Here is a 27,250-nt window from a genome sequence, read left to right on the forward strand (position 1 = left end):
TCCCCCTCGGGGGAATGCACTAACAGAGACTCCTCTTCGGAGGACCGACGACGGTGATACCCTGCCTCGAGGTCGTCTTCGCTGTAAGGCTCGCCCTCCTCTTTGCCGCCGAGGCCTTCCTTCTCCTTACAAGGGAGTTAAGAAGCGCCTTCTCTTCGGGTCTTCATCTTCGTCGTCCCCTGCAAAGGACTCTTCTCGTCGGGAGCAGACCGTGGCAGTAACATCACTGGACCTCTCCGCAGATCGTTCGCGATCTCCTGCGCCTGCCAGATCTTCCTTGTTAACTCAAGCACCGGTCCCTTCGGGGCAGAAGGGCTTATCCCACGACGTGGGTAAGTCCCTTCCGCGCCAGGTTTCACCTGTGCGCCCTTCAGTAGCGCGGAAGCGCCACCGCTCTTCTGATCGCCAGCGCCCTCCTGCTCGTCAGCGCTCTCCTGCTCGCCAGCGCTCTCCTGCGCGCAAGCGCTCTCCTGTTGAAGAGTCACCTGACTCTCCTCGCCAGCGCTCTCCTGCTCGCCAGCGCTCTCCTGATTGCCAGCGCTCTCCTGCTCCCCAGCGTTCACCTGCTTGCCAGCGCTCTCTTGCTCGCCAGCCCTTTCCTGCGTGCAAGCGCTCTCCTGCGATTGAGTCATCAGACTCTTCTCGCCAGCGCTCTCCTGATCGGCGACGCGCCTCTGATCGCTAGCGCTCTCCTGCTCGTCAGCGCGCTCCTGATCTCCAGCGTTCTCCTGCTCGCCAGCGTTCACCTGCTCGCCTGCACGCAAGCGCTCTTCTGTTCCTGCTGCGCGTCAACAGTCTCCTGAGCGCCGTCAACCTCCTGCTCGTCAGCGCACTACTGCGTGCCCAGTTCCTGATGCGCGCCAACGTTCGCCCACATGCCCACGACCTTTGGATCTGGGCGCAGGCAAGGACATTGATCCTTTGCCTCGCCAGCGTTACCCTGCGTGTCGACCACCGCCTACGCACCACAGTGCGTTTTCTCCGGTGCGCACTTCTAAAGTGCATGCACGCCCGCACGCCCACGAGTCGACTCCTGAGCCCGCCCACGAGCCTTCGCCTTCGAGCACATCATCGCCCCCTGGCCCTGCGCCCAAGTTGGCAACTTCTCTCCGCGCCACTGCGCGCCATCCTACGCGTCAGCGTTCTCCTATGCGCCCTCGCGATCCTTTGCCCGTGCGCGAACGCTTGCCAACGCGCCCACGCGTCTGATCGCCACAGGTCACCGAGTCGCCCACGCGCTAACTCGCCTGTGCGCAGTCGGTCGCCTACTCGCCCCACGCGTCATCGTTCGCCAACGCGCCATCGCTCGCCAACGCGCCATCGCTCGCCAACGCGCCATCGCTCGCCAACGCGCCATCGCTCGCCAACGCGCTTACACTCGCCTTTGCTCCACCGATCGCCTACGCGCCATCGCTCTTCTGATCGCCAGCGATCACTCGGGCACTCGCGCACACCCTCACCTGTGCATTCACGCACACCTTCGCCTGCGCGTCCACATGCCCGCGCGCCATCTCGCCCGCACGCTCATCTCCGCGCGCCTGCGCGCGACCCAGTGATTTTGCCATCGCGCGGCCCCCAACGCAATTCCCGCCGGGTTTTGCAGCGCGCCCAACCTTGCGAGTTGCCGGGGTCGCGTGCTTCCAGATCGTCCTCGCGATCGCCATCTCGTAAGCGCCGAGTACGCGTCCAGGAGCAGGAAGATTCACCGGAGAGGTCCAGGCAACATTCTTCTTCCCTTTCTTCATTTCAGGCAGGCCCAGTAGTATCCACTCCTAAGGATCAGCCGATCCCCTTCCCTCCAGCGGGAATCGCTGACACTGTGTCAGTCAGCCGCCAGCCTTGGTTTGGTTCCCTGATGAAAGCGGTCGTGCAGGCTATGAAGCCAGCCCTCGCTGTTCTGGGACTAAAACCAAAGGCTCCCTCGCCCCCGCTGAAGAGAAGGAGAGGAGTGGATTTTGGGGTAACTTCTCCCAGGGTTAAGCTGGCTCCCACGAGGTCCGTCGGGAAGGCCCCTTCCCCTTTGTAGGCGTTTTCTCCTTCTCCTACGGAAGAACCTTTCCCGTCCTCGGGAGAATCCAGCGAGGTGAGGCACTCTCCTACGGCACCAATGGGAGGAACCCCACCTCAAAGAAGAGAAACGTCTCGCGTAGGAGGGTCCTTCCAGACCTCTTTGCTGGAGTCCTGTATCCCTCCCAGGAGGGAGCCCAAGGACTCAAAGACAATACCCAAGTCATCTTCGAGGTTTCGTCCAGAGCCAACCGTACCCCGGGAGAACGTCTGCGTGTCCCCCCAAGAAGAGCCTTTGGGGACATGAGACTTAGCTGCCAGTCCACAAGGAGGAGAGCAGCGCGAGTCAGAGCACGCCTTCTGGCAGGTCCTTAATCTAATGAGGCAACTCAATAGTTTTAAGGACCCCGAGACCGCCCCTCGCGAAGGCAAGGATACGGTCCTGGACCAAGTTTATGGTATTCAGAAGCCCCCCAAGGCCAGTGCAGCCCTGCCATGGTCCCAGGGGGTGAAGAGTGCCAGGGACAAGGTCGAGGGCCAGCTTTCCGAGCTCGCCTCCTCCAGCCGTTCTTCTGCCGGGAACAAGCTCCTCCCACCTCCTCGCGTTCAGCAGAGGAGGTACTTCGAGATCATGGAGGAGTCTTGTTTAGCTCTTCCCCTCCACCACTCTGTGGAAGAGCTCACCAGAGGTCTCTCTCTAGAGAAACTCAATGCCCGGCAGGTGACATTCTCAGCGTCGGAGATCCTAAGCCAAGAGAAAGTCGCGAAGTGTGCCATGCAGGCCACTTCGTGGCTGGATGTCTGGCTAGGGTCTCTGGGCATCCTATTGCACTCTGAGGACTTGTCCAAGGAGAGCAATAGGAAGGCCCTGGAGACCTTCCTCCTCTCGGGCACGCGCTCCATCGAGTTTTTGGCTCACCAGGTCACTAACCTGTGGGCTAACTCGATTCTAAAGCGTCGTGATGCGGTGGCTGAGAGGTTCCACCCGAAGGTCCCCGCTATGGATGTCAGCAAGCTCAGACATTCCTCCATCCTTGGAGGAAACCTGTTTGAGCCCAAGGATATAATAGAACGGACAGCTGAGAGATGGAGGAAGACGAGTCATGATTTGCTCCTCCAGAAGGCCCTTACATCTCGGCCCTACAAACCTCCAGCTCCTCAACAGCAACAGCAGCCTCGCAGGACACCGAAGCAGGCTCCGGCAGCTAAGACCAAGGTGTCTAAACAGCAGCCCTTTCCTGTCAAAGACAAGAAGTGCGAAAAGTCCTCCAGGGGAGGCAGAAATCCTAGAAGGAGCAGCCAAGGCCGCAAACGCTAGGATTGACAATCCCCCTGCGTGTCCACCTGTAGGGGGATGCCTGCAAAGTTGCATGCTCAGGTGGCAGCAACACGGGGCCGATTCCCGGACGGTCTCTGTGATCGGACAAGGATATCGCGTCCTGTTCATAACATCTCAACCTCCCCTGACAGCGAATCCAGTGTCGTTGAGCTCCTATGCCATGGGATCGGCAAAGGGGCTAGCCCTTCGGGCAGAAGTCGAGACCATGCTCAAGAAGGATGCTTTCCAGGAGGTCGTAGACGGCTCCCCAGGCTTCTTCAGTCGACTCTTTCTTGTAAAGAAGGCGTCTGGAGGCTGGAGACCCGTCATTGACCTCTCAGCCCTGAACAAGTTTGTCAAGCAAACTTCGTTCAGCATGGAGACAGCAGACACGGTCAGACTTGCAGTGAGACCGCAAGACTTCATGTGCACACTGGATCTGAAGGACGCGTACTTCCAGATCCCAATCCATCCATCTTCCAGGAAGTACCTAAGATTCAGCCTAGACAGCAAGATCTACCAGTTTAAGGTGCTGTGTTTCGGTCTCTCCACAGCACCCCAGGTGTTCACCAGAGTGTTCACACTGATATCTTCGTGGGCGCACAGGAACGGCATCCGTCTCCTCCGTTATCTGGACGATTGACTGATCCTGGCAGACTCGGAGTCGACCCTTCTTCGACACCGAGACAGGCTTCTGGGAATTTGCCAAGATCTAGGGATCATGGTAAATCTCGAGAAGTCCTCTCTGCTCCCAACACAACGACTGGTATATCTAGGCATGATATTAGACACCAATCTCCACAAAGCCTTTCCATCAGACTACAGGATAGCGAGGCTGAGGAGGGTTGCAAAGCCTTTCCTCAGTCGAGAAGACCTTCCAGCCCAATCTTGGTTACGTCTCTTAAGTCACCTAGCCTCCTTGGCCCATCTAGTTCCCAACGGCCGCCTCAGGATGAGATCCCTGCCATGGCGGCTCAAATCCCGGTGGGATCAAGGCATCGATTTCTCGGACTCTTTGGTCTCGATAGGACCTGCGGAACGGACGGACCTGCAATGGTGGCTGACCGACGACAACCTTCGAAAGGGAGTGGATCTTCTCGTCCTTCCCCCGGATTTGATGCTGTTTTCGGACGCATCAAAAGAAGGGTGGGGGGCCCACGTTCTGAACCAGAGGGCCTCAGGCCTATGGTCAGAATCAGAAAAGTACCTCCACATCAACCTACTAGAGATGAAGGCTGTATTTCTGGCCCTTCAACAGTTCCAACAGACCCTGGCGGGCCACTCCGTGGTGGTGATGAGCGACAACACCACAGTAGTGGCTTATATCAACAAGCAGGGAGGTACCTTTTCACGACAGCTATCCCATCTTGCAGTAGAGATACTGAGGTGGACCGAAGTCCACTCGATACATCTATCAGCTTGCTTCATTCTTGGCAAAAGGAATGTGCTCGCTGACAGTCTGAGCAGAGCTTCGCAGATAGTGAGTACCGAGTGGTCTTTGGATCCTCAAGTAGCCAACAAAGTCCTGACTTTGTGGGGTTCCCCGACAGTGGACCTGTTCGCGACAGCCTTGAATTTCAAGCTGCCGCTGTACTGCTCCCCAGTCCCGGACCCCAAGGCACTCTGGCAAGATGCCTTCCAACAACGGTGGGACAACATCGACGTCTACGCCTTCCCACCGTTCTGTCTGATGAGAAGGGTGCTCAACAAGACCTTAATAGCTCCGCTATGGCATCATGCAGAGTGGTTCCCGGACCTTCTGCAGCTCCTGACGGAACTCCTGAGAGAGCTTCCCCCACGACACGAGCTACTCAGACAACCACACTCCAACATCTTCCACAAAGCCATAGCATCGCTTCGGCTTCACGCCTGGAGACTATCCAGCGTCTCCTCACTGAGAGAGGCTTTTCGCAACAAGTTGCGGAAAGGATGTCTCAACACCAGCGAAAGTCATCCGCAGGGGTCTACCAGGCGAAGTGGAGAGTCCTCTGTGGTTGGTGTCGTGGGAGGGGTATCTCTCCCCTCGATGCCACTATTCCAGCAATAGTGGAGTTTCTCGTGTATTTGCGGGAGGAAATGCGCCTTTCGGTCTCGGCGGTGAAAGGCTATCGCTCAGCCTTAAGCCTAGCCTTCAGGCTGAAAGGAATTGACATTTCCTCCTCGCTGGAACTTTCCTTACTCATACGAAGCTACGAGCTTACCTGCCCTCAGTCGGAAGTGAGACCTCCTCCATGGAACGTGGTTCAGGTCCTCAGGGCTCAGAAGAGACCCCCGTTCGAACCATTACGCCAGGCCTCTGACCAACACCTGACTTGGAAAACGGTATTCCTACTCGCTCTGGCTTCGGCCAAGCGGGTCAGTGAACTTCATGGTCTCTCATACGACATCGCCCATTCAAGGGGATGGGGGGAGGTAACGTTCAGGTTCGTCCCTGAGTTTGTTGCCAAGACTCAGAACCCTGGAGTGCCGGACCCACGGTTTGACTCCTTCAGGGTTATGAGTCTCTGTTCCGTAACAGATGACCCAGATCATCTGCTACTCTGCCCAGTAAGAAGTCTGAGACGTTATCTGAAGAGAACAGCTGCAGTCCGTCCCCGCGTGCAAGCTCTGTTTGTGAGCACGGGAAGGACGAAGAGGAGGGTCACCAAGAATACCATCTCGGCCTGGATTCGGCGGACCATTCATCATGCCTTGAATCCAGACCCTCCTCCGTCACGTCGCCCTAGGGCACATGATGTCAGGGGCATCGCCACGTCCCTGGCCTTCAAGAGAAACTTCTCTGTGACGCAGGTGCTACAAGCTGGGGTCTGGAAGCGTCAAACGACCTTCACAGCCCACTACCTGTAGGACGTGACCCACAGGAGCCTCGATACTTTTTCTATTGGCCCTGTGGTGGCTGCACAACAGCTGGTCTAACCTCAGGCTCCTTAATGGACAAGTAGCAGAAGGTTGAGGGAACTGTTACCCGGTTTTAGTCTGCGTGAATGAAAGAGTATGTCTGGCCCTTACTTCTTTCTTCATCCTCCCCTCTCTTGGGGAATGCAGCATCCTGGGTCTCTGCATAACTGACCTCAAACCTCTGCAGGTAAATCATGCTTCCTTGTGTTCCTAGTATTAAGAATAATACTGTCGCGTCCCCCATACCCTGACGAGGTGGTATGGGGACGTTCTAGCCTAGAATTCCATATAAAGGACTTCAGGTCAACTTCCTAGGACGAGTCACACTTCATTTCTCCACACACAACTTATGTAGGCCGCACGTTTCTTGCATAGCAAGAAACTTACGAGGCGCAGGGACACTTTTTCTCGAGTGTTGCTCACTCGGATTCTGAGTTCCCGGGTAAGCCGAAGCCAGTAAGGCTGGGGACTTTCCACCCTGCCTAAGGGTAAGTCACCCTATGTAAATAGCGTGGTTTGTATTTCGGTTACGGAACAAATGACAAATTCGGAGATAATTTATATTTTTCCTAACCATACAAACCTTAGCTATTTACACATATTTGCCCGCCAGCCCTGTCCCCCAAGACAAGTCCTACCTCTAAGTGAAGTTAGGCAGCTCACACGTGTGTGTGTGGGGGGGGAGGGGTAGCTAGCTACCCCTCCCCTAGCCCCTTGCTAACTAGCGCGGGGGTAGTTTAACCCTCGTTAAAATCTAATGGCTCGTCATTTCAGCTACGCCGAAAGTAAACCCTATGTAAATAGCTAAGGTTTGTATGGTTAGGAAAAATACAAATTATCTCCGAATTTGTCATGTTTCCTTGTGAAGATATTTGTTCTGACACTCATACAAACCTATGTTCTTTACATAAGAGATAGAAAAAAGTGCAAGCGGGAACACATCCATGAAAATATTTAATGATGTATCAACGACCGGTCTGGTTGTTACCAATGAGTAGTGAGGAAACATTGCACCCCCCTCACTCACAACAACCCTTTGATTTTAGCCGTGGTTGAGAGCAGATGGTCTTTTCCATGCTCCTGGAACTGGTTTTCCTAATACAATAAGACTTGAATAATTTTCTTTTTTTTCTTTTAGGCATGAGCAGTTAACCTTGAGGTTGCTGACATTTGTGTGTCCTGGCAAAGCAGGCACCTCTTGTGGTAAGTTTATGTCAGGAGGAGACGGATCCTCACCGACTTTTCCCTTTGTGCAGAGGACCCTCCTGCACAGAAGCATCATGTGCCAAGTGTCAGGAGTGGTCATCCTCCCAGTGGGAGTGGTGTGGCAGGAGAGGAAAAAGCAGTCTTAAAGGGATTCTTCACCTTCATGATCTTCTTCGAAGTCCAGGAAATCCTTAGGACTTCCTCCCTCTCTTGGTACCCTCCCGTCTGCCTCTTCTCATTTGGCCTTCTCTGGCGGTCAATCAAACAAGAGTGGTGACCCTTTAACTGTCGGGCAACCATCGGGCCAGAGAGCTTTTCCTGTCTTCCTCAGTGAAACAGTGAAAGATTCCCCCCCTGTGCAGTCCACAGCTCAAGACATTTTTCATCTACTCTGGCTTTCACTGGGACTTACAGGTTCCCTATCAAAGGACAGGTTTCTGCAGGTGTTGGTTCTTTGGCAGCAGGAGAGTTCTTTTGTTCCAGGTGGGGTGGCTTCAGCAATTCCCCCTCTAGAGCTGACTGGAAGGAGTCTCTCTTTGGTCAGTCTCTTGCCCCCCTGTCATGGGAAGATGCAAAAAGGAATATATTATTAAAACAGAAATGTATCTTTTCCAAAGTGAGAGCAGCGAGGCAAGATTTTTTTAGCGTTTAATCAAAGATGTCATCACCTCACTATTGTCAGCATTTTGGAGACAAATCGAGCCCTGATGAAGAATCTCTGCACCTAAAAAGAAAGTCTAGTTTGGACAAAGATGTCAACGTCTTAATCCGAGGAGTCAGCATTATTGAGAAACTTAGCCTCGAGGCAATCCTTGTTCGGGGAAAGTTTCATCATGGGTCATCACGTGGCCACGCTTTTGTTATGGCATAATGCGAAGTCCAGATTGCTTTAGAAATTTGTTCTAGAAGCTTCTATGACATGACCGAAGTGGGTGTTTTTGAGGAAACCAATTAGGATGCAGAATATAAAAAACATACTGATAATGAAATGATGAATATCCATCGTAATTAGCTCCTCCCTTACATGGGTATATAAACTTCAAGAAGAGATTGTCCAAAAGAGGTAGGATGAGAAGAACCATGTTCTGACAATATAGAAACTACATTCTGATAAGATATTGACAAGAAAAGAAGTCAAGAAATCGGACAAAACCAGTTTCCGACCTTCCCTTCAGACGACAAAAGCCTACAGTATCTCCAAAGGACCAGCGCAATTTGTTGCCTGAGAGCTATAGCTGATGATTTGTTTAGCGATCACCCAGTGGAGAGGTAGTTAGCTCACCATACCTAGGTTGTCTCGCAAGACTCTGCGAGCCTTCAGTGCACACAACTCTAGGTGTGTTCACCATCACACTCACCAGGATGAGTTGAGAGCTCTGCTCGCCATCTACTTGCGCATCGTAATATCCACCTGTGCCTCATGCTCGCTCTCAACCTTTAGGCAGTTGAACAACTACTTAAAGCAGCTGGTCCAATGGGGACTGAAGAAGAAGCAGATTGTGAATCATCATTCTGGAAGGTCCTGGCCTTGATCAGGAGGGTCAATGGACTTGGGCAAAACAAGTCTGCTCTCATTACCTATTGATACATTAGTATTTACAGCAGAACTATCGTCAATTTTACAAGCAATTGACATGTTTAAAACAATTGAAGATAGGGAGAATATCAAGTATGTCATTTGTTTTGATTTATGAAGTGCCATAGAAGCCATCAAAAGTTGCACACATAAGAACCAACTAGTATTACAAATAAAAGAGCTTCTCAAAAAATTTTATTCTCAAGTGGTAAATACAGTACTGTACTGAAATTTGTTGGATTCCAGCACATGTTGGAGTTATGGTGTGAAAAAGCAGATACTGCTGCTAAATCAGTCATAAATTTACCACAACTTGGTATTAAACTCCCTGTTAAGGACTATGTAACCACAATAAAACATTGGTTCCTGTGCAAAATGCAAACCCACTCTTTACTGTGGATTATTATTTCGTTGAAGCTGAAACCAGCCGATGAGCTTTTTTGTCAGGGTGTAACTACCCACCGCTAGTGCTAGTTAGTAGGGGGCCAGCGGGGTAGGTTAACCCTCCTGCTCACACCAGCACTAGCGACCAACCGTCACTTTTTATTTCGGCTCGATAGAGTAAAGACGTACAGTAGTCTTTCTCTCGCCAAACCATTTTAACTGGTTACTGTTAAAAGCAACTGGCCTAATGGTTCCTTTTGAGCTGCCTTCCCTACACGGGTTCCTCCATGCAAGGAAGATAGCAAAGAGGCCTTTGGCCTCTACCTCTGCTACTCTCAACGTTCGCTCTGTTTCAGCGGGTGGGCATAATCAGTGGCTGACATGAACTCCTCGAAGTGACTTTTCATGGGACTGCGAGGTCTTTGGAACAAATTTCAGCTTCGTTCTGGAGGTTGTACAGGATGCTGATCCTCTAGCTGGGTTCGCCCGAAGGGAGGAAAGGCAACCTGTATGACCGGGAGGTTCATCTCCAAAAGTTGCGCAGTCCGACCTTCCGAAGAAGGACGATCCAACACTCCCTTCTGAGCAGCACCTCCCTCGTCCGCGAGGCGATGCATCATCGAGAGGAGGAGTTGGTCGATCCTCTTGTTTGCGAGAAGAGGGATCTTCAACACTCCCTTCTGAGTGGCAGGTCCCTCGTCCGCGAGGCGATGCGCCATCAGAAGGAAGAGGAGAGATCTCCTGATTGGTCCCCTCCACAAGGTCCCGCCGAAAGGTATTGGACTCGTCCATACCACGCACCAGGCCATCGTAGCTGGATGATGAGGTTGGTCGCCTTTTCCATACATGGGAGACACTGCCTTCATCTGTGTGGTTTCACCTTTGGTGGATTAATTTGTCAGAACTTGGATTCGTCCATGTCCTGTCCTTGCTCTTTGGAGCTTATCGACGATTGAGTTAGGTGATTGCTTACAATTCCTACTCCCCACTGCTGTACCCTCAGGATACGAAACGAGTCTGGTCGCTTTTTCCCTCTGGGATCTTTGCTGCAGATGAGAATGACTGCCGGCCGCCTCCTCTCTCATTGATGAGTTTCGTGTCTCCTAGGCCTTAACTCTTCGGGGTTTTTGCCACATCCTACCTTTGGGCACAAGCTCTTCGGGACCTGCGCCTCATAGTTTCTAACTCTAACAAGGACGAAACAGCTAGTCTTCGAGTCCAGCAAAGCCTTTTTCAGAGGGAATGACATAAGGCTAGTTACCACCCCCCTTTTTTTGGGGGGGGGAGGGTAGGAGTACTAAGAGGAGAGGCGAGGGTATGTGAGATTCTCGCCTCATACAAGACCCTCGCCTTGTGCAAGACCCTCATCTTGCCTCATTACTCTTGGCAGGCTTGGGAGACCCTCGCCTTGCTGTAGTACCCGAGGCATGGGTTTGCGAGACCCTATCCTTTCCTTAGCTCCCATGGCGAGTTTGTGAAACTCTCCTTGCCAGCGCTAGATTACCATACGGTGCTGGGTCTAGCAGTTAAGGAAATTGCTAGCGGTTTTTAATTCTCTTTCACTGATTCTTGCGGGCGCTTGCCAGCGCTTTGCTGATGCTCGCCAGCATTTGCTAGTACCAGATGGTGTTTACTGATCGTTGCTGGTGTTCACGAGTCCACCATCCACCTCAACAAATAGATCGAAAGGACACAAAGAAAAGACAAACATAAAACCCAATATACCAAGACCATCTCTGAAGAAAACTACAGGAAATAATGTTAGATTAAAAACTGCCAATAGGAAGGCCTCATCCAAGATGTCTTCCGGAAATAATCCATAGTTTCCTCCTCTATTTTGCAATGAAATTTTCAGGGTTTAATGGCCAAATATGAAGAACTTAAGCTCTTAATTCATTATCATTCCCCCTTAATTGTATGTCTACAGAAGAGCAAGGTTGGTGCTGATACTCCTTGTCCTAGAGAGTATGTCAGCTATAGAACATCATATAATCAAAAAGCAGGGAGCTATGGCAGAAGTCTCATATACATTCATCGAGATGTCCCCTAAATATCTTTGTCTATTCGTACACCTCTACAGGCAGTGGTTGTACAGACTGATATAGGGAGAAAATATGCAATATGCTCTCTGTACTTCCTCCAAATGATATTTTGTATGATAATTTAGTAGAGGTGATTCAGCAACTCTCTCAACCTTTTCTCTTACTGGGACATTTGAATGGTAGACATTGTTTATGGGGCAATGTTTTAGCAAACACAAGGGGCAATATTATATTATCATTTGTGGAAAATGAAGATGTGGGACTCCTTAATACAGGAGACCCATATACTGTCATGTTCAGACAGGTACATTGACATGTATTGACCTATCAATCGCAAGATCTAATTGCCTTCTCGATTTTGATTGGAGGGCATTAGATAATTGGCATACCAGTGATCATGCATCAATCATTATAAACACCAACAATGGTCCATCTTTACAGAGATCTCCACAATGGAATCTTAACAAGGCAGACTGGGATAGATTTCGTGAGCTAAGCGAAATTGAAGGGAATGGAGAACATTTTGAAAATATTGATGATGCCATAGACTTACTGAATGGAACCCTTCATACAGTAGGAGTCAATTCAATTCCCAAAATAACAGGGTTATTCAAACGACGACCAGTCCTCTGATGGTCTTAAGAATTAACTACCCTGCACAGCCACAAGAAGGTCTTTAACTCGATTGCACAGACACCGTACTGAGGAGAATTTAATTATATACAAGAAATGTAGAGCATAGTTCCGTCGTGCCATGAAAGAAGCTAGGTGCGAGTCTTGGGTGTCTTTTGTTTCCTCCATTAACAGTAGAACACCACCAGGAGAGTAAAAAAGATAGCAGGCAAATTCACCCACAGCACACCACCAGTGTTGAAGATGAATGATCAGTATGTGATGGGAGCAACTGAGTTTAGCAATGCCCTTGCTGATCACTTCTCAAATGTATCATGCAATTGTGAAGCAGCTCCTTGTCACCAGTTTAGGAGCATTGAAGAAAAGAACATTTTAAATTTTGCAACAAGAACGGAGGAGTCATACAAATCTCCTTTTACTGAAAGAGAATTTGATTCAGCACTTGCTACGTGTAATGATACAGCCCCTGGACCCAATGGATTGAATATGTACCTGTTAATGATCATAGTTATCCAAGTGTTTTGGAACTATCCATTATTTTAGCCTTTCTAAAACCCGGCAAGGATAAGATTTTAGCTGCAAACTATTGACCAATTGCATTGATATCTTGTTTATGTAAGATCATGGAGAAGATGGTCAATACAAGACTGATATTCGCCATCACACCAATCCAATAAACAACTGGCAGGCGATCAGCAGTCCTCATCAGCAGCTTGTCGACAGGTGACTACTTGCGAGCACTCTCCAACTGCACAGTGGCCACGATAACCAACCCTTGACCATTGCCAACTTTTGCCAGAATGACGCTGTTCTAAGGAACAGCATCACCCCCGTCAGGGCGCAAGGTAATGTCAAGCGTTGCCTTACCCACTTCTTCATCAGTTAAGGCTGAGTTCTCTCCCAGGGAAGAGTCCTTATGCAGGGCATCATGTCCCGTTCACGAGCTCCTGTGAGAAGGGATCCACAAAGGAGCTTGCCCTATGGGCCGATGTCCACACCATGTTGGAGAAGGTTGGACAAGTGGTAAGACAATAGGTCTTCATGTGCACACTGAATATAAAAGGACGCATACTTCTAGATCCCAAACCATCCATCTTCACGGAAGTATCGAAGATTCAGTCTAGATAACAGGAAATACCGGTTCAGGGAACTATGCTTTGGTCTTTCCACAGCATCCTAAGTCTTGACCAGAGGGTTCGCCCTAGTATCATCCTGGGCTCACAGGATCGGCCTCTGTCACCTCCGTTATCTGGATGACTCGAGAAGTCTTCCCTGCTTCCCACCCAGAAGACTGGTATACCAGGGAATGATTTAAGACACCAATCTCCACAAAACCTTCCAATCAAAATGGAAGTCCTACCTCCAAGCAAAGTGAACTACAGTCACAGGTGTGTGAGTGAAGGGGGTAGCAAGCTAACCCCCTAGCGGGATGGGTAGTTAATCCTCGGTAAAATTTAATGGCTCGTCCTTTCAGCGTACCCCTAATAAATAGCTAAAGGTTTGTATCGTTAAGAAAAACACAAATTTTCTCTGAATTTATTATATTTGTTACATCCCCATATCCCCTTGCAAGGTGGGATTTGGGTAACGTCTATGGTTGAGTCAAAGAAGTCCGAGTACTTTTGAGAATTCTTACCTAAACAGGACACATTGCGAGTATCACAGAATCACACGGATTGCTCAGGCCTCTAAAGCGTGCAAATGCACAAGAATTAAGCGAGTTGTCAGGGTGATTTCTCTATAATCGTGCGTAGCATGGAAGAATGCCCCGGATCAAAGACCATCCAGTTGGTTAGGACTTCCTAGTGAAGAGCAGTAGGGATTGTATTATTGACAGAACAAATGACAAACTTAAGAATAATTTGTATTTTTCCTAACAATACAAACCTTGAGCTCTTTATACAAATTTTTCCTGCCATCGCCTATTCCCTTGCAAGTCCTGCGTGCAATCAAAAGTGACAAGAGAATACAGGTGTGTGAGCTGGGTAGACGGTACTACCCCCTACCGCCCAATAACTAGCTGTAGGGTAGTTATACCTCGCTAAAAGTCTTATGGCTAGTCTTCCAGCTTTGCCAAAAGTATATTTCCTAATAAAGAGATCAAGGTTTTTATCGTCAGGAAAATGACAAATTATTCTTAAATTTGTCTATTTTCAGCTATGTATTGCTGAACTACCATATATCTCCATTGTAAAGACCTCCAGGATTGTATAATTAGGAAAAATACAAATTATTCCAAATTTCTCATTTTTTCTAACTGCATACCTGAGTCCTTTTAAGTTATACTTCTCCCTGCAACCTCCCTGCAAGTTGTAGATTTAATGTCAAAAGTAGCCACTCAGTATACTGGTGGGGGTGGGCGTTGAGCTTCCCTTTCACCCGCCAGTAACTTCTGACATCTCTTTAATGATTATAAAAGCTGAGTTCTGATTAAGCTGAAAGCATATTCCCTCTCATTAAAGGACTTAAATTTGCACAGTTAGGAAAAATACAAATTACTTTAACAATTTGTGATTGTATGTTCTGTAATGTCTGTTATACTGAAGTATACTGTACTGTTGTTTTCAATGTATTTATAGCTTTGATTTGAATTTTGGATTGCAGTCTTTAATGACCATTTAATATTTTTCCAGTTGTTTTTGGATGATGCTAGAATGAAAAACTTCACCTCGTGCTTTAAAGGTCTGTTAGCATTTTGATACTTAATCTGTACGTATTGAAAGAAAAAAAGTTTTTGTATATATAGAATTAATGCACTTAAGTCAGTATCGAAATCATTAATTTATTATTAAAAGTCTTTTTTTTTTTTCAATATTTAACTTAGCCGGTGATTATAATAGCTGCAGCTCTGCTGCTCGACAGAAAACTCTACGGAAAAAATCCGCCAGCGATCGCTATGCAGGTAGGGGGTGTACTTCAACAGCGCCATCTGTCGTCCAAGTACCCAGTACTCATTGTAAACAAAGAACTCAATTTTCTCTCTGTCGTGCTACCGGCAAGACCTACTAATTCGCTGTTGCTAACTGGATTTGTTTTCACAACTATTTGGTGAAGTACACTATTCTAGTTTTGAGCTTTCGCTGTGCAGGCTTTCTCTTCAATAAATCCTTGCATTCTTTTTTTGATATCGGATTATTTGTTGATGACTTTGGATAGTTTTTGAATTCCCCTTTGACCAATTCAAAATGGCTGACCCTTCTCAAGTCCCAAAATTCAGGAAGTGTAATGCTAGGGACTGTTCAAGGCGTCTTCCGAAGGCCTCTATCGATCCTCACACCGTTTGTTCCAATTGTCGGGATAAAACCTGTCAATTGGAAGATCGATGTGAGGAATGCGTTGGGCTTTCGGAATTCGATTTTATCGAATTCCAAAAATATACACGTAGGCTAGAGAGAGATAGAGTCAGGAGAAGTTCATCTCGTTCTGTTGATTTTTCCTCTCCTCATGTCCCACAACCTATTCCTTCCCCTGTAGTGGTTGCTCCTAATCCCCCTTCTGGCACTCAGGAACCTTCGATGGCTGATATGATGCGTGCCATCCAAGCTCTGGGTGAGAGAGTTGAGTCCCTGGCTAGTGACCGTAACCAGCTCATGGCGGACGTCAAGGAGCTGAAGTGTAAAAGTGCAGTGGGAAGTGATAAAGTGAGTGATAGTGTTGTGGATAGTGTTGCGCTTGAGGGTTCGTCTGTTCGTGCCTGTCGTCCTCCTAGTCCGGGACCTCTTGCAAGCTCCCAAGTCCAGGGGAGAAGCAATGTCGTACGACCAATGGGTTCGAGAGGCTTTAATCAGCGAACAGACGTTCCCTCCGTGGTTTCGGGCGTATCTACCCAAGATCGCCCCACCCACACAAAGACGAGAGAGCCCAATTATTCCTTGTCTGCGGAAGAGGTTTCTCGCAAGAAACCATGGACCAAGGTCTCACGACAACTTAAGCGCAAGTCGGTCCCTTCCGCGCAAGTCCAACGGCCCAGTTGTAGCCACTGGGTCAGTTCGGACTCGCTGCAGTCTTCCGATGACTGCTCACCTCCTAAGAGAGGCAAAGCGGTACCGCCTCAGGCAGTTACACCGTCTGTCGCCGCACCTGCTCCTGCAGACCCTAAGTGGTCTTTGCTGCAGACCATGCAGTCCCAATTGACGTCTCTGATGCAGGACTTTCGTGCGGAGAAGGTTGCTGCTGCACCAGCCTCTTGCCTACAACCAACCACACACTCGGTTGTGCGTTCTGTGGACGCTGAGGCGACCTTCTTGCGCACTCCAGCTGAGAGAGTACCGCCACCCATGCGTTCCAGTGTGCCCTGCCAGCCGCATGTTGACGTTCAGCGACGCACGGAGCCTTCCGTTGACGTTCGCGAGGTACAACAACCGTCAGAGTTGTTTTGTTTTGACGCGGTGCGTCAACCTCCGCAACCCAGTGTGGTTGCCACTGCTCACCCTCATCAGATTAGACAGTCTGGAGTAGACGCTGTGCGTCCCCGCGCTGCTATGGTTGTTGCCAGCTCACAGACTGGGCAACAGTTCCATGACGTTGCGTCCGGTTCAGTCACGCGTGCACCCGTGTGACCGGACTCAGCTAACCAGCCGTTACCTACTCCATTGCCGCTTCCACCTCAATACTCGGATGATGGACTTTCTGAGGATGATGATGCGGCACACGTTGATGAACCACATTCGGACCTTGACGAGCCTAAGTCCACGCAACCCTCTTTGGACTTTAGAAAAGTTCTTGCTCTGTTCAAAGAGATGTTTCCGGACCAGTTTGTGTCTGTGGCTCCGCGCTCTCCTCCGTCAGAGTTTGTATTAGGTACGCAGTCATCCTCGCCTGCCTTTACTAGACTCGTCCTCGCACGCTCGTCCAAGAGAGCTTTACGAGTGATAGGAGAATGGATGCAGTCCAAAAAGAGTCTAGGGAAGACAGCCTTTACGTTTCCCCCTGCTAGACTCTCTTCCAGATCGAGCGTCTGGTATGCCACGGGAGAAGTTCTCGGCTTGGGAGTTCCTGCCTCTGCCCAGGGCGACTTCTCAAGTCTGGTAGACTCTCCCCGCAGGCTAGCCATGAGACGCTCTAAGATATGTTGGTCATCTTCGGACCTAGACCACCTGTTGAAAGGGATATTTAGAGCCTTCGAGGTCTTCAACTTTTTAGACTGGTGTCTGGGAGCTTTGAGCAGGAAGATCTCCCCGACAGAGAAGGAAACTTCCTTGCTCATCATGTCCTGCATGGACAAGGCCATACGTGACGGGTCTAATGAGCTTGCTGCATCGTTCGTATCCGGAGTCCTCAAGAAGCGTGAGAACCTTTGCTCTTTCCTGTCAGCTGGAGTGACACCTTGTCAAAGATCCGAACTTCTGTTTGCTCCTCTTTCTAAGTGCCTTTTTCCAGAGGACTTGATTAAGGAGATTGCTGCTTCTTTGATACAGAAGGACACTCATGACCTGGTTGCGTCCTCTGCCCGCAAAGCCACCCCTTTGCCTACCTTGTCAGCTAGACCAAGGATGGACACTCCAGCGTCCCGATTTATTCCGCCCTTTCGTGGCAGAGCCTCCAGCAGAGGAGGTGCTCGTGCCGAAGGGAGACGTGGGAAGAAGAAAGGAACCAAGTCCTTTAAAGGCAGAGTCTGACTGCCAACTTCTTCAGACAGCAGTGGGAGCCAGACTCAAGAACTTCTGGCAAACCTGGGAGAAGAGAGGCGCAGATGCACAATCTGTGAAGTTGCTCAGAGAGGGGTACAAGATCCCGTTTGTACGAAAACCCCCTCTAGCAACGTCTCCCATCGATCTCTCTCCCAGGTACAGAGAGGAAGACAAGAGACGAGCATTGAAACAGGAGGTGTCTCTCTTACTAGAAAAGGGAGCGGTAGTCAAAGTCCTGGACCATCAAACCCCGGGCTTCTACAACCGTCTCTTCTTAGTAGCAAAGAAGACAGGAGGGTGGAGGCCGGTGCTAGACGTCAGTGCGCTGAATGTCTTTGTCACAAAGCAGACGTTCTCCATGGAGACCACAAAGTCCGTTCTAGCAGCGGTCAGAAGGGAAGACTGGATGGTCTCTTTAGACCTAAGGGACGCATACTTCCACGTCCCCATCCACCCAGACTCCCAACCTTTTCTGAGATTTGTTTACGAAAAGGTTGTCTACCAGTTTCAAGCCCTGTGCTTTGGCCTAAGCACAGCTCCTCATGTGTTTACGAGGCTGATGAGGAATGTAGCCAAATTCCTTCATTTAGCGGACATCCGAGCCTCCCTCTATTTGGACGACTGGCTTCTAAGAGCTTCTTCCAGTCGTCGCTGTCTGAAGGATCTAAAGTGGACTCTAGATCTGACCAAGGAATTGGGTCTCCTTGTCAATATGGAAAAGTCTCAAGTGGTCCCATCCCAAACTATTGTGTATTTAGGGATGGAGATTCACAGTCTAGCTTTTCGGGCTTTTCCGTCGGCCCCCAGAACAAGTCAAGCCCTGTTATGCATCCAGAACATGCTGAAGAAGGAACGATGTTCAGTCAGGCAGTGGATGAGTCTGATAGGGACACTATCATCCCTGGAACAGTTCGTATCATTAGGAAGACTACACCTCCGTCCTCTTCAATATCACCTAGCTGTTTACTGGAAAAAGGACAAGACGCTAGAAGCGGTCTCGATCCCCATTTCCGAGAAGATGAAGTCTTCCCTGACTTGGTGGAAGGACAGTATCAGCCTCAGAGAGGGTCAGCCCCTGGCTGTTCAGACTCCCAACCACGTTCTCTTCTCGGACGCATCGAACACAGGCTGGGGCGCGACATTGGACGGTCGGGAATGCTCGGGAACTTGGAACTCGAGTCAAAGGACAATGCATATCAACTGCAAGGAGCTACTGGCAGTTCATCTGGCCTTGAAAAGCTTCAAGTCTCTCCTTCAAGGCAAAGTGGTGGAGGTGAACTCGGACAACACCACGGCTTTGGCGTACATCTCCAAGCAAGGAGGGACCCACTCTATGACGTTGTACGAGATCGCAAGGGACCTCCTCATCTGGTCAAAAGGTCTAAACATTTCACTAGTAACGAGGTTCATCCAAGGCAACTTGAATGTCATGGCAGATTGCCTCAGTCGGAAGGGACAAATCATTCCAACAGAATGGACCCTACACAAGGATGTGTGCAAGAGACTTTGGGCCACATGGGGCCAGCCAACCATAGATCTCTTCGCAACCTCGATGACCAAGAGGCTCCCAATATATTGCTCACCAATCCCGGACCCAGCAGCAGTTCATATAGATGCCTTTCTCCTAGATTGGTCACATCTAGACCTATATGCATTCCCCCCGTTCAAGATTGTCAACAAGGTACTGCAGAAGTTCTCCTCTCACGAAGGGACAAGGTTGACGTTAGTTGCTCCCCTCTGGCCCGCGAGAGAATGGTTCACCGAGGTACTTCGATGGCTAGTGGACGTTCCCAGAACTCTTCCTCTAAGGGTGGACCTTCTACGTCAGCCACACGTAAAGAAGGTACACCAAGGCCTCCACGCTCTTCGTCTGACTGCCTTCAGACTATCGAAAGACTCTCGAGAGCTAGAGGCTTTTCGAAGGAGGCAGCCAGGGCGATTGCTAGAGCAAGGAGGACATCCACCCTTAGAGTCTACCAATCGAAGTGGGAAGTCTTCCGAAACTGGTGCAAGTCAGTATCGGTATCCTCGACCAGTACCTCTGTAACTCAAATAGCTGACTTCCTTTTATACCTGAGGAAAGAACGATCTCTTTCAGCTCCCACTATCAAGGGTTACAGAAGCATGTTGGCATCAGTCTTCCGTCACAGAGGCTTAGATCTTTCCAACAACAAAGATCTACAGGACCTCCTTAAGTCTTTTGAGACCACGAAGGAGCGTCGTTTGGCTACACCTGGTTGGAATTTAGACGTGGTACTAAGATTCCTCATGTCAGAAAGGTTCGAGCCGCTACAATCAGCCTCCTTTAAAGATCTCACTTTAAAGACTCTTTTCCTGGTTTGCTTAGCCACAGCTAAAAGAGTCAGTGAGATTCACGCCTTCAGCAGGAACATCGGATTTTCATCTGAAACGGCTACATGTTCTCTACAACTTGGTTTTCTAGCCAAAAACGAGCTACCTTCTCGTCCTTGGCCGAAATCGTTCGATATTCCAAGCCTATCAAATATGGTTGGAAATGAACTAGAAAGAGTCTTATGCCCTGTGAGAGCTCTTAAGTTCTATTTAAGACGAACTAAACCTTTACGAGGACAGTCAGAAGCTTTATGGTGTTCAGTTAAGAAACCATCTTTGCCTATGTCAAAGAATGCTTTATCCTATTTTATCAGACTGTTAATACGAGAAGCTCATTCACATCTGAGTGAGGAAGACCAAGCTTTGCTGAAGGTAAGGACACATGAAGTTAGAGCTGTCGCAACTTCAGTGGCCTTTAAACAAAATAGATCTCTGCGAAGTATAATGGACACAACCTATTGGAGAAGCAAGTCAGTGTTCGCGTCTTTTTATCTTAAGGATGTCCAGTCTCTTTACGAGAACTGCTACACTCTGGGACCATTCGTAGCAGCGAGTGCAGTAGTGGGTGAGGGCTCAACCACTACAATCCCCTAATTCCATAACCTTTTTAATCTTTCTCTTGAAATGTTTTTTATTGTTGTTTTTGGGTTGTCCGGAAGGCTAAGAAGCCTTTCGCATCCTGGTTGATTTGGCGGGTGGTCAAATTCTTTTCTTGAGAAGCGCCTAGATTAGAGGTTTTGATGAGGTCCTGTGGTATGGGTTGCAACCCTTCATACTTCAGATCCTAGGGGTCGCTCAGCATCCTAAGAGGATCGCGAGGCTCCATAAGGAAGACGTACTTAAAAAGGCAGAGTAATTGTTCAAGTCGACTTCCTTACCAGGTACCTATTTATTTTATTTTTGTTATTTTGATAACTTCTAAAATGAAATAAAAAATCCTTAGCTCATAATAATGTAAACATATATTGCTGGTCTCTACCCACCCCCCTGGGTGTGAATCAGCTATTATAATCACCGGCTAAGTTAAATATTGAAAAATTTTATTTTGATAATAAAATAAATTTTTGAATATACTTACCCGGTGATTATAAATTAAAGGACCCTCCCTTCCTCCCCAATAGAGACGCAGTGGACCGAGGAGAAAATTGAGTTCTTTGTTTACAATGAGTACTGGGTACTTGGACGACAGATGGCGCTGTTGAAGTACACCCCCTACCTGCATAGCGATCGCTGGCAGATTTTTTCCGTAGAGTTTTCTGTCGAGCAGCAGAGCTGTAGCTATTATAATCACCGGGTAAGTATATTCAAAAATTTATTTTATTATCAAAATAACATATTTCTATGAATCTTGGAAAGCTGACTTTCAATTAAGGAAGGAGGGAAAGTGATGGAAAGTGACATCAGACCCGATGCCCTAACCTATATACAGTAACTCATCATCTGAGTCTTACCTCCAATTACTGTACAAGAAGCTTAACAGTACCCGCTGAAAGCTAGAATTCTCATGCAATACCACACAAATCCAGATTGAGATAAATTAAACAATAAGAGCCCACGGGGCCTGTAAACCAATAAAATTTTTTATCCCAAATACAATATACACTAGAAAATTCCCTGCAGCTATCACAGTGCCCAATGCCCAGTGATGCTATATGAAAACCAGGCTTCTTTTAAATAGTACTTTGTAAAAAACTATTTGGTATGCCAATGAGCTGCTGACAAAACCTTTTCCAAAAAAGATTCCTACAGAAATAAGGGAAGTTACTGCATTTATAGTATCACGGATTCAAACTTTCAATTCCCGTACTTGACTGAAATCCAAATCCGTGTGAACTTCAGTCTCTAAATACATAATAAAAAAAAAGATATAGTATTCTTAGGGAGATATCACACTGACATCTTAACCCCTCAAGACTAATTTGAAACTTTCTCTAATGCTCTCAGCCTTACCTAAATATAAATAAACTACCTTTCTAACCAATGAGGGAAAGTGGAAGACTTTTTGCCTTAAAATAATTCTTATAATGAGAGCTAGGCAAGGAAGAAAACCATTTTATTAGCACCAAAACCCCCATTCTTTGAAAGTGCCTGTAACTCGCTTATGCATTTAGCTGAAGCCATAGCCAACAGGAAAAGGGTCTTGGCCGTAGGATCTTTAAAGGAGAGTCCTTTCAAAGGCTGAAAACGGGGGTCTTTAAATACTGCAACTATATCCAAATTCTAATAAATAGATTTGATAGCTAGAGGCTTCTCAATATTAGAAGACCTTAAAAAGACTCTCCCATTGTTCCCTCCAATGATATCCTTGATTTTTCACAAAGATGTATCCAAATTTGTTGGGGAGGTCATTCAAAGGAGACCTAAGTATTCAGGAAATAGTCACCTCAGTTTACAGCATTTGACATTAAGGGACTAATGGCAATATTTCTGTCATTGAGGAAGTTCAGTCTAAGATGGAACTCTTACATTAGAAATCTTCATTGACAGTCTAAGATAGAACTCTTACATTAGAAATCTTCATTGACAACCAGACTGCAGTCTTTTGTCTCTAGAAAGAAAAATCGTGCTCATGACCTTGGAATGCAGGAACTTCTTAATGAGAGAATGCCTTGTCGAAGTCATCGCGCTTCAACTGGGAATATCGTTTCCATGTTGAAGTATAGTGATGGGCAAAAGGGGTCTTGAACTTGGGGAGATTGGTCCTCTCGTTCAAATCTAAATTTCTCTCTCTGTTATCTATTTCTTCTTCTCAATATCCCTTTGATCTTCTCCTAATTTTATAAACTTTTTTTAGTCTTGCTAGGTGAAGCTGCTAGGAATTGTTTTCTTTTTTGTTTTTATTAATGTTTACTTTAATTCATGTGGTAAGTAATTGTTTTCTCTTTTTCTAATACTTTTTTATGTCATTTGTTACATTTTATTAAAGTCTTCACAGTACAATACAGTACGTATAGAGTAATTTATTTAGGATGTTCTGACTTACACTGAAATTCGGGTTACACCGCGTCTTAAGAACGGATCAACTTCGTATGTCGAGGACCCCCTGTGCCACCATGACATTGGCAAAATGAACAGCAATGGCCTCAGACTCTTGACCCTATGTTCAGAACACAACACTGTATTAAAAAACATCCTATACCAGATGAAGAATAAATATAAGACCTCGTGGATGCATTCTAGGTCAAAAGAGTATCAGGCAATGTGACCAAAATGAAGTACTTCATACTAGAGCAATGAGAGGTGCCGAATGTTCGACAGACCACAACCTTATTCGAACCAAACTAAGGCTTAAAATAAGGCTCCAGACCGCTCGAATATCTTTTTCCGAAAAACTGAATTGCAATGCTTTAAAAAAACATTGGTACAAGAAAAAACCATCACAGTTCAGTTGCAGATAATATATCTCGCCTTTCACCTCTTGAGGCTGGCAACCATATAGATATCAAAAGTGAAGGGTCAAACCTTAAAGTACTAATCCATCACTGGGCAGAGGAAACCCTGGAATTCTCCACATATCACCACAAGGACTGACATAGCAAAAATGCAGAAGACACACATGACTGCATCATAAAGAAAAACAGAGCTTATAATGCTTGTCAGATTTAATGGTGGCTTGCTGGCTCAGCAAAAATGCAGTCTCTTTCAGATAGAAATGACCAACATGGTTTCTACAATGAGCTTAAATCTATTTATGGACCGATGAAAAGTAATGTAACACCTGTGCAATCATCTGAAGGAATACTTCTGAAAAATAAACAAGAAATTCTTGACTGTTGGGCCCAACTCTTCTGTGGCCTTCTTAATCAAAGAAACCCTATGGAAACCACCATCATGGATGTTCTCCCAACACTACCCCCAGTAATGGCTCATAATGACCAGCCCACCTTCACTGAAACTGAAGAAGCCATCAAAGCCCTGAATAATAATAAAATCCTTGGACCAGGTGGTTTGCCCTCTGAAGTTTTCAGGGAGGGAGGATACCTACTCCATCAGTGCCTCCACAACCTTAAATTGTCCATCTGGATTCTTGAAAAAATCACAAAAGAATTCCGAGATCCTGACGTAATTACAATCCACAAATGGAAAGGAGATCACTCAATATGGGACAATTATCGAGGCATATCCCTCCTTGCTATTGCTGGTAAAATTCTAGCAAGGATTATGCTCTCATGACTAACAAGACTGTTGTGAGAAACCATACTTCCCGAATCGCAATGTGGCCTTTGGGGGAATTGGAGCATGTGCGATATGATTTTTGTCACCCGTCAAATGCAAGAGAAATGTTATGAGCAAAGCTGCGATCTATATATTGCTTTCATTGATTTGACCAAAGCTTTTGACACTGTTAATCGTTAACTTTTGTGGAATGCTCTCTCCAGGTTTGCCATCCCACCCAAATTCATCAACATCCTGAAGGATCTGCATGACAATATGCAGGCTCAAGTGAAAATTGGCAACAGCAAATCTGAGCCCTTCAATGTCGAAGTTGGAGTGAAACAAGGATGCATTGTGGCTCCTGTCATATTTAACATCTTTCTCACTGTAGTCACTCTTCACAGTCATCAAGTTCAACATCCTGATGACCGTGTGAAAATTCAATTTTGCTTAGATGGTAGTCTTTTTAACCTTAGGCATCTCCAGGAAGAAACAAAAACCACAATACCACATCTTCTAGAGCTCCAGTATGCTGATAACTGCGCTCTCGTAGCCCACACACTTGAAGCTCTCCAACACAGTCTTGAAATAATCTCCATCAATCAAGCAATGGGACTTGAAATAAATATTGCTAAAACAGAAGTGATTGCTTAGAGAAATAATAATGAACAACCTTTAGCATTCCAAATTAACAGATGAAATATCAAACAAGTCGAAAGTTTCACTTATCTTAACAGTGTGCTCTCCATCAAGCACAACATAGATGAAGAAATCATATCCCAAATCAACCAAACATCAACATCCTTTGTTGGCCTTCAATTCAGAGTATTCGATAACAACAACCTAAAGATAGATACTAAAGTCTTAAGTCTAAGCAGGTGTATGCCTTTCCACCCTACTATATGGTGTGGAATCCTGGACTGCCTACCGTCATCACGTAAAACCTATGGAAGCCTTCCATGTTAGATGCTTACAATACGTCCTTGAAATATCATGGAGAGATAAAGTCCTGTATACAGAACTATTACAATGTGCTAAATCAATCAGCATAGAAGCCACACTAGAAAAAAGACCGTGGAGATAGACTAGACATATACATATGCCAGAACACCGCTTCCCTCGTCAGGTCTTATACGGACAGCTCTCTAATGCATGTCGAAATCCAGAGGGTCAAATGAAAAAATATAAAGATAACATAAAGGTAACACTCAAGAAATGCAAAATTAATACAGAAGATCTTGAAGTAAGTGCTTCCAAAAGTGTGGGGATAACCTGACTAGAAGATAAAAGAATCCTTGCAAGACAGTAACACAGGGAATGAAGACAAAACCATCCTATGGGAGTCCTCCCACTGAACCCCAACTGGAGCTGCCAGATGTGTGGCAGAGTTGGTGGTTCTAGGATTGGTCTGCACAGTCATACACAATGGCATCAGCGATAGTAACACTAATTTTCAATATTTAACTTAGCCGGTGATTATATAGCTGCAACTCTGTTGCCCGACAGACAACTCTACGGTAAAAACTCGCCAGCAATCGCTACACAGGTTGCGGGTGTGCCCAACAGCGCCATCTGTCGTCCAGATACCCAGTACTCAATGTAAACGAAGACTCAATTTTCTCTCTGTCGAGCTATCGACAAGACGTACTTACTCGCTGTTGCTAAACTGGAGTTTTTTCACAACTAATTGGTGAAGTACTTTATTCTAGTTTTGAGCTTTCGCTATGCAGGTGTTTTATCTTCATCTTAAATCTTGAACTCGTTTTGGATAGATTTAATTATGGTGACAAAGAGAGTATGGACTTTCTTTCACTTTTAAATGGCCGACCCTTCCCTTAGACGGAAGTGTGTTTAGGCTTTTAGTAATTATATCACGTTATAGATTTTCCTCTATATATTTTATATCTCTCCGCCTTTATTAGGCCTCTTCGATTAACTTTCCATTTATTATAAACATATAAAAATAATTTCAATGTTTTGTTTATATAGACCTTTCCTGAGAGTAGGCGGTCCTAACTTGGAAACCGAAGTTAATCAACGTTGAGCCCTTTATATCGTAATTAGCTTTTAAAGAGCTAAGGATTTAAAACTTTTTAAATGTAATATTTTATGAAAGAATTTCTTTGATAGTCTTCGTACTGTTTTCAAAGATGAACTAACGTTTAGTTTATTTATGCTACGCAGTTGTTGACGTTCAGGACGTTCAACATGCGCTCTATCGTTACGATAGAGAGAGAGTGTATCACGGTTTCACTTTGCAGTAAGAGTAAATCGATTCTGACGTTTTGTTCATTCTTTCTTAGCTTAAATGTTTTAAATTCTATTTTAAAGGAACTTTTTATTTGAAAAACCTTTCAGTTTTTCCTTTAGTCAAATAACATGTTTTTTTGACGAAATATAATTGGGCTCTTCTCTTAGGTGCGAAATCAAGAGAGAAAGAGAGAGAGAGATAGAGACGGAGAGAGAGAGAGGAGAGAAAACGTTCCGTTCAAGCGGGTAACGTTGTTCTCGAGTTACTCTCGTCCCTAGTCGCTGTACGGGGAGGAAGGATAAAACGTTTTAGTTTTTTATTCTCGTCCCCAGGCTATGTGCGGTGAGAGATTGAAAACGTAGTTATATGAACTAGTGTTTAGTCTCTTTCCCAGCCACTGATTTTTTTTATCTTAAAATATGTTTTCTGTTTTTTGCTGGTATTAATGAGCTTGCATTATACGACTGATTTCGCAATTACTACCTTTTAATGAAGGGTAGAATTGCGTGTTTCAGGTAGAAATCAGTAAAAGTTTCGATTTCAGTGAAATAAGTGCAAAACAGAAAATCGAAGTGATAAAGTGATATGCGCAAAGTGTTACAGTGTTGCGTCCGAGGGTTCGTCTGTTCGTGCCTGTCGTTCACCTAGTCCGGGACCTCTTACATGCTCCCAAGCCCAGGGGAGAAGTAATGTCAAACGACTTATGGGTTCGAGAGGCCTTGACCAACGAACAGACGTTTTCCCTCTATGGTATCGGGTGTATCTTACCAAGATCTCCCCTACCATAAGACGAGAGAG

At 46.8% G+C, this 27,250-nt stretch overlaps 1 protein-coding gene across 2 annotated transcripts in view; it reads left to right on the forward strand.

Annotated features, from left to right (window-relative positions):
• Positions 1-27,250, forward strand: part of LOC137630418 (UPF0598 protein CG30010) — an 88,566-nt gene that overhangs the window by 21,743 nt on the left and 39,573 nt on the right. For both annotated transcript variants that reach the window (XM_068361878.1, XM_068361877.1), the window contains exon 3: positions 14,698-14,746. In XM_068361878.1, the coding sequence (XP_068217979.1) occupies positions 14,698-14,746 (49 nt within the window). The remainder of the gene's footprint in view (positions 1-14,697; positions 14,747-27,250) is intronic.

The sequence above is a fragment of the Palaemon carinicauda genome, chromosome 38 (genome assembly GCF_036898095.1).
Source record: "Palaemon carinicauda isolate YSFRI2023 chromosome 38, ASM3689809v2, whole genome shotgun sequence".
NCBI lineage: Eukaryota > Metazoa > Arthropoda > Malacostraca > Decapoda > Palaemonidae > Palaemon > Palaemon carinicauda.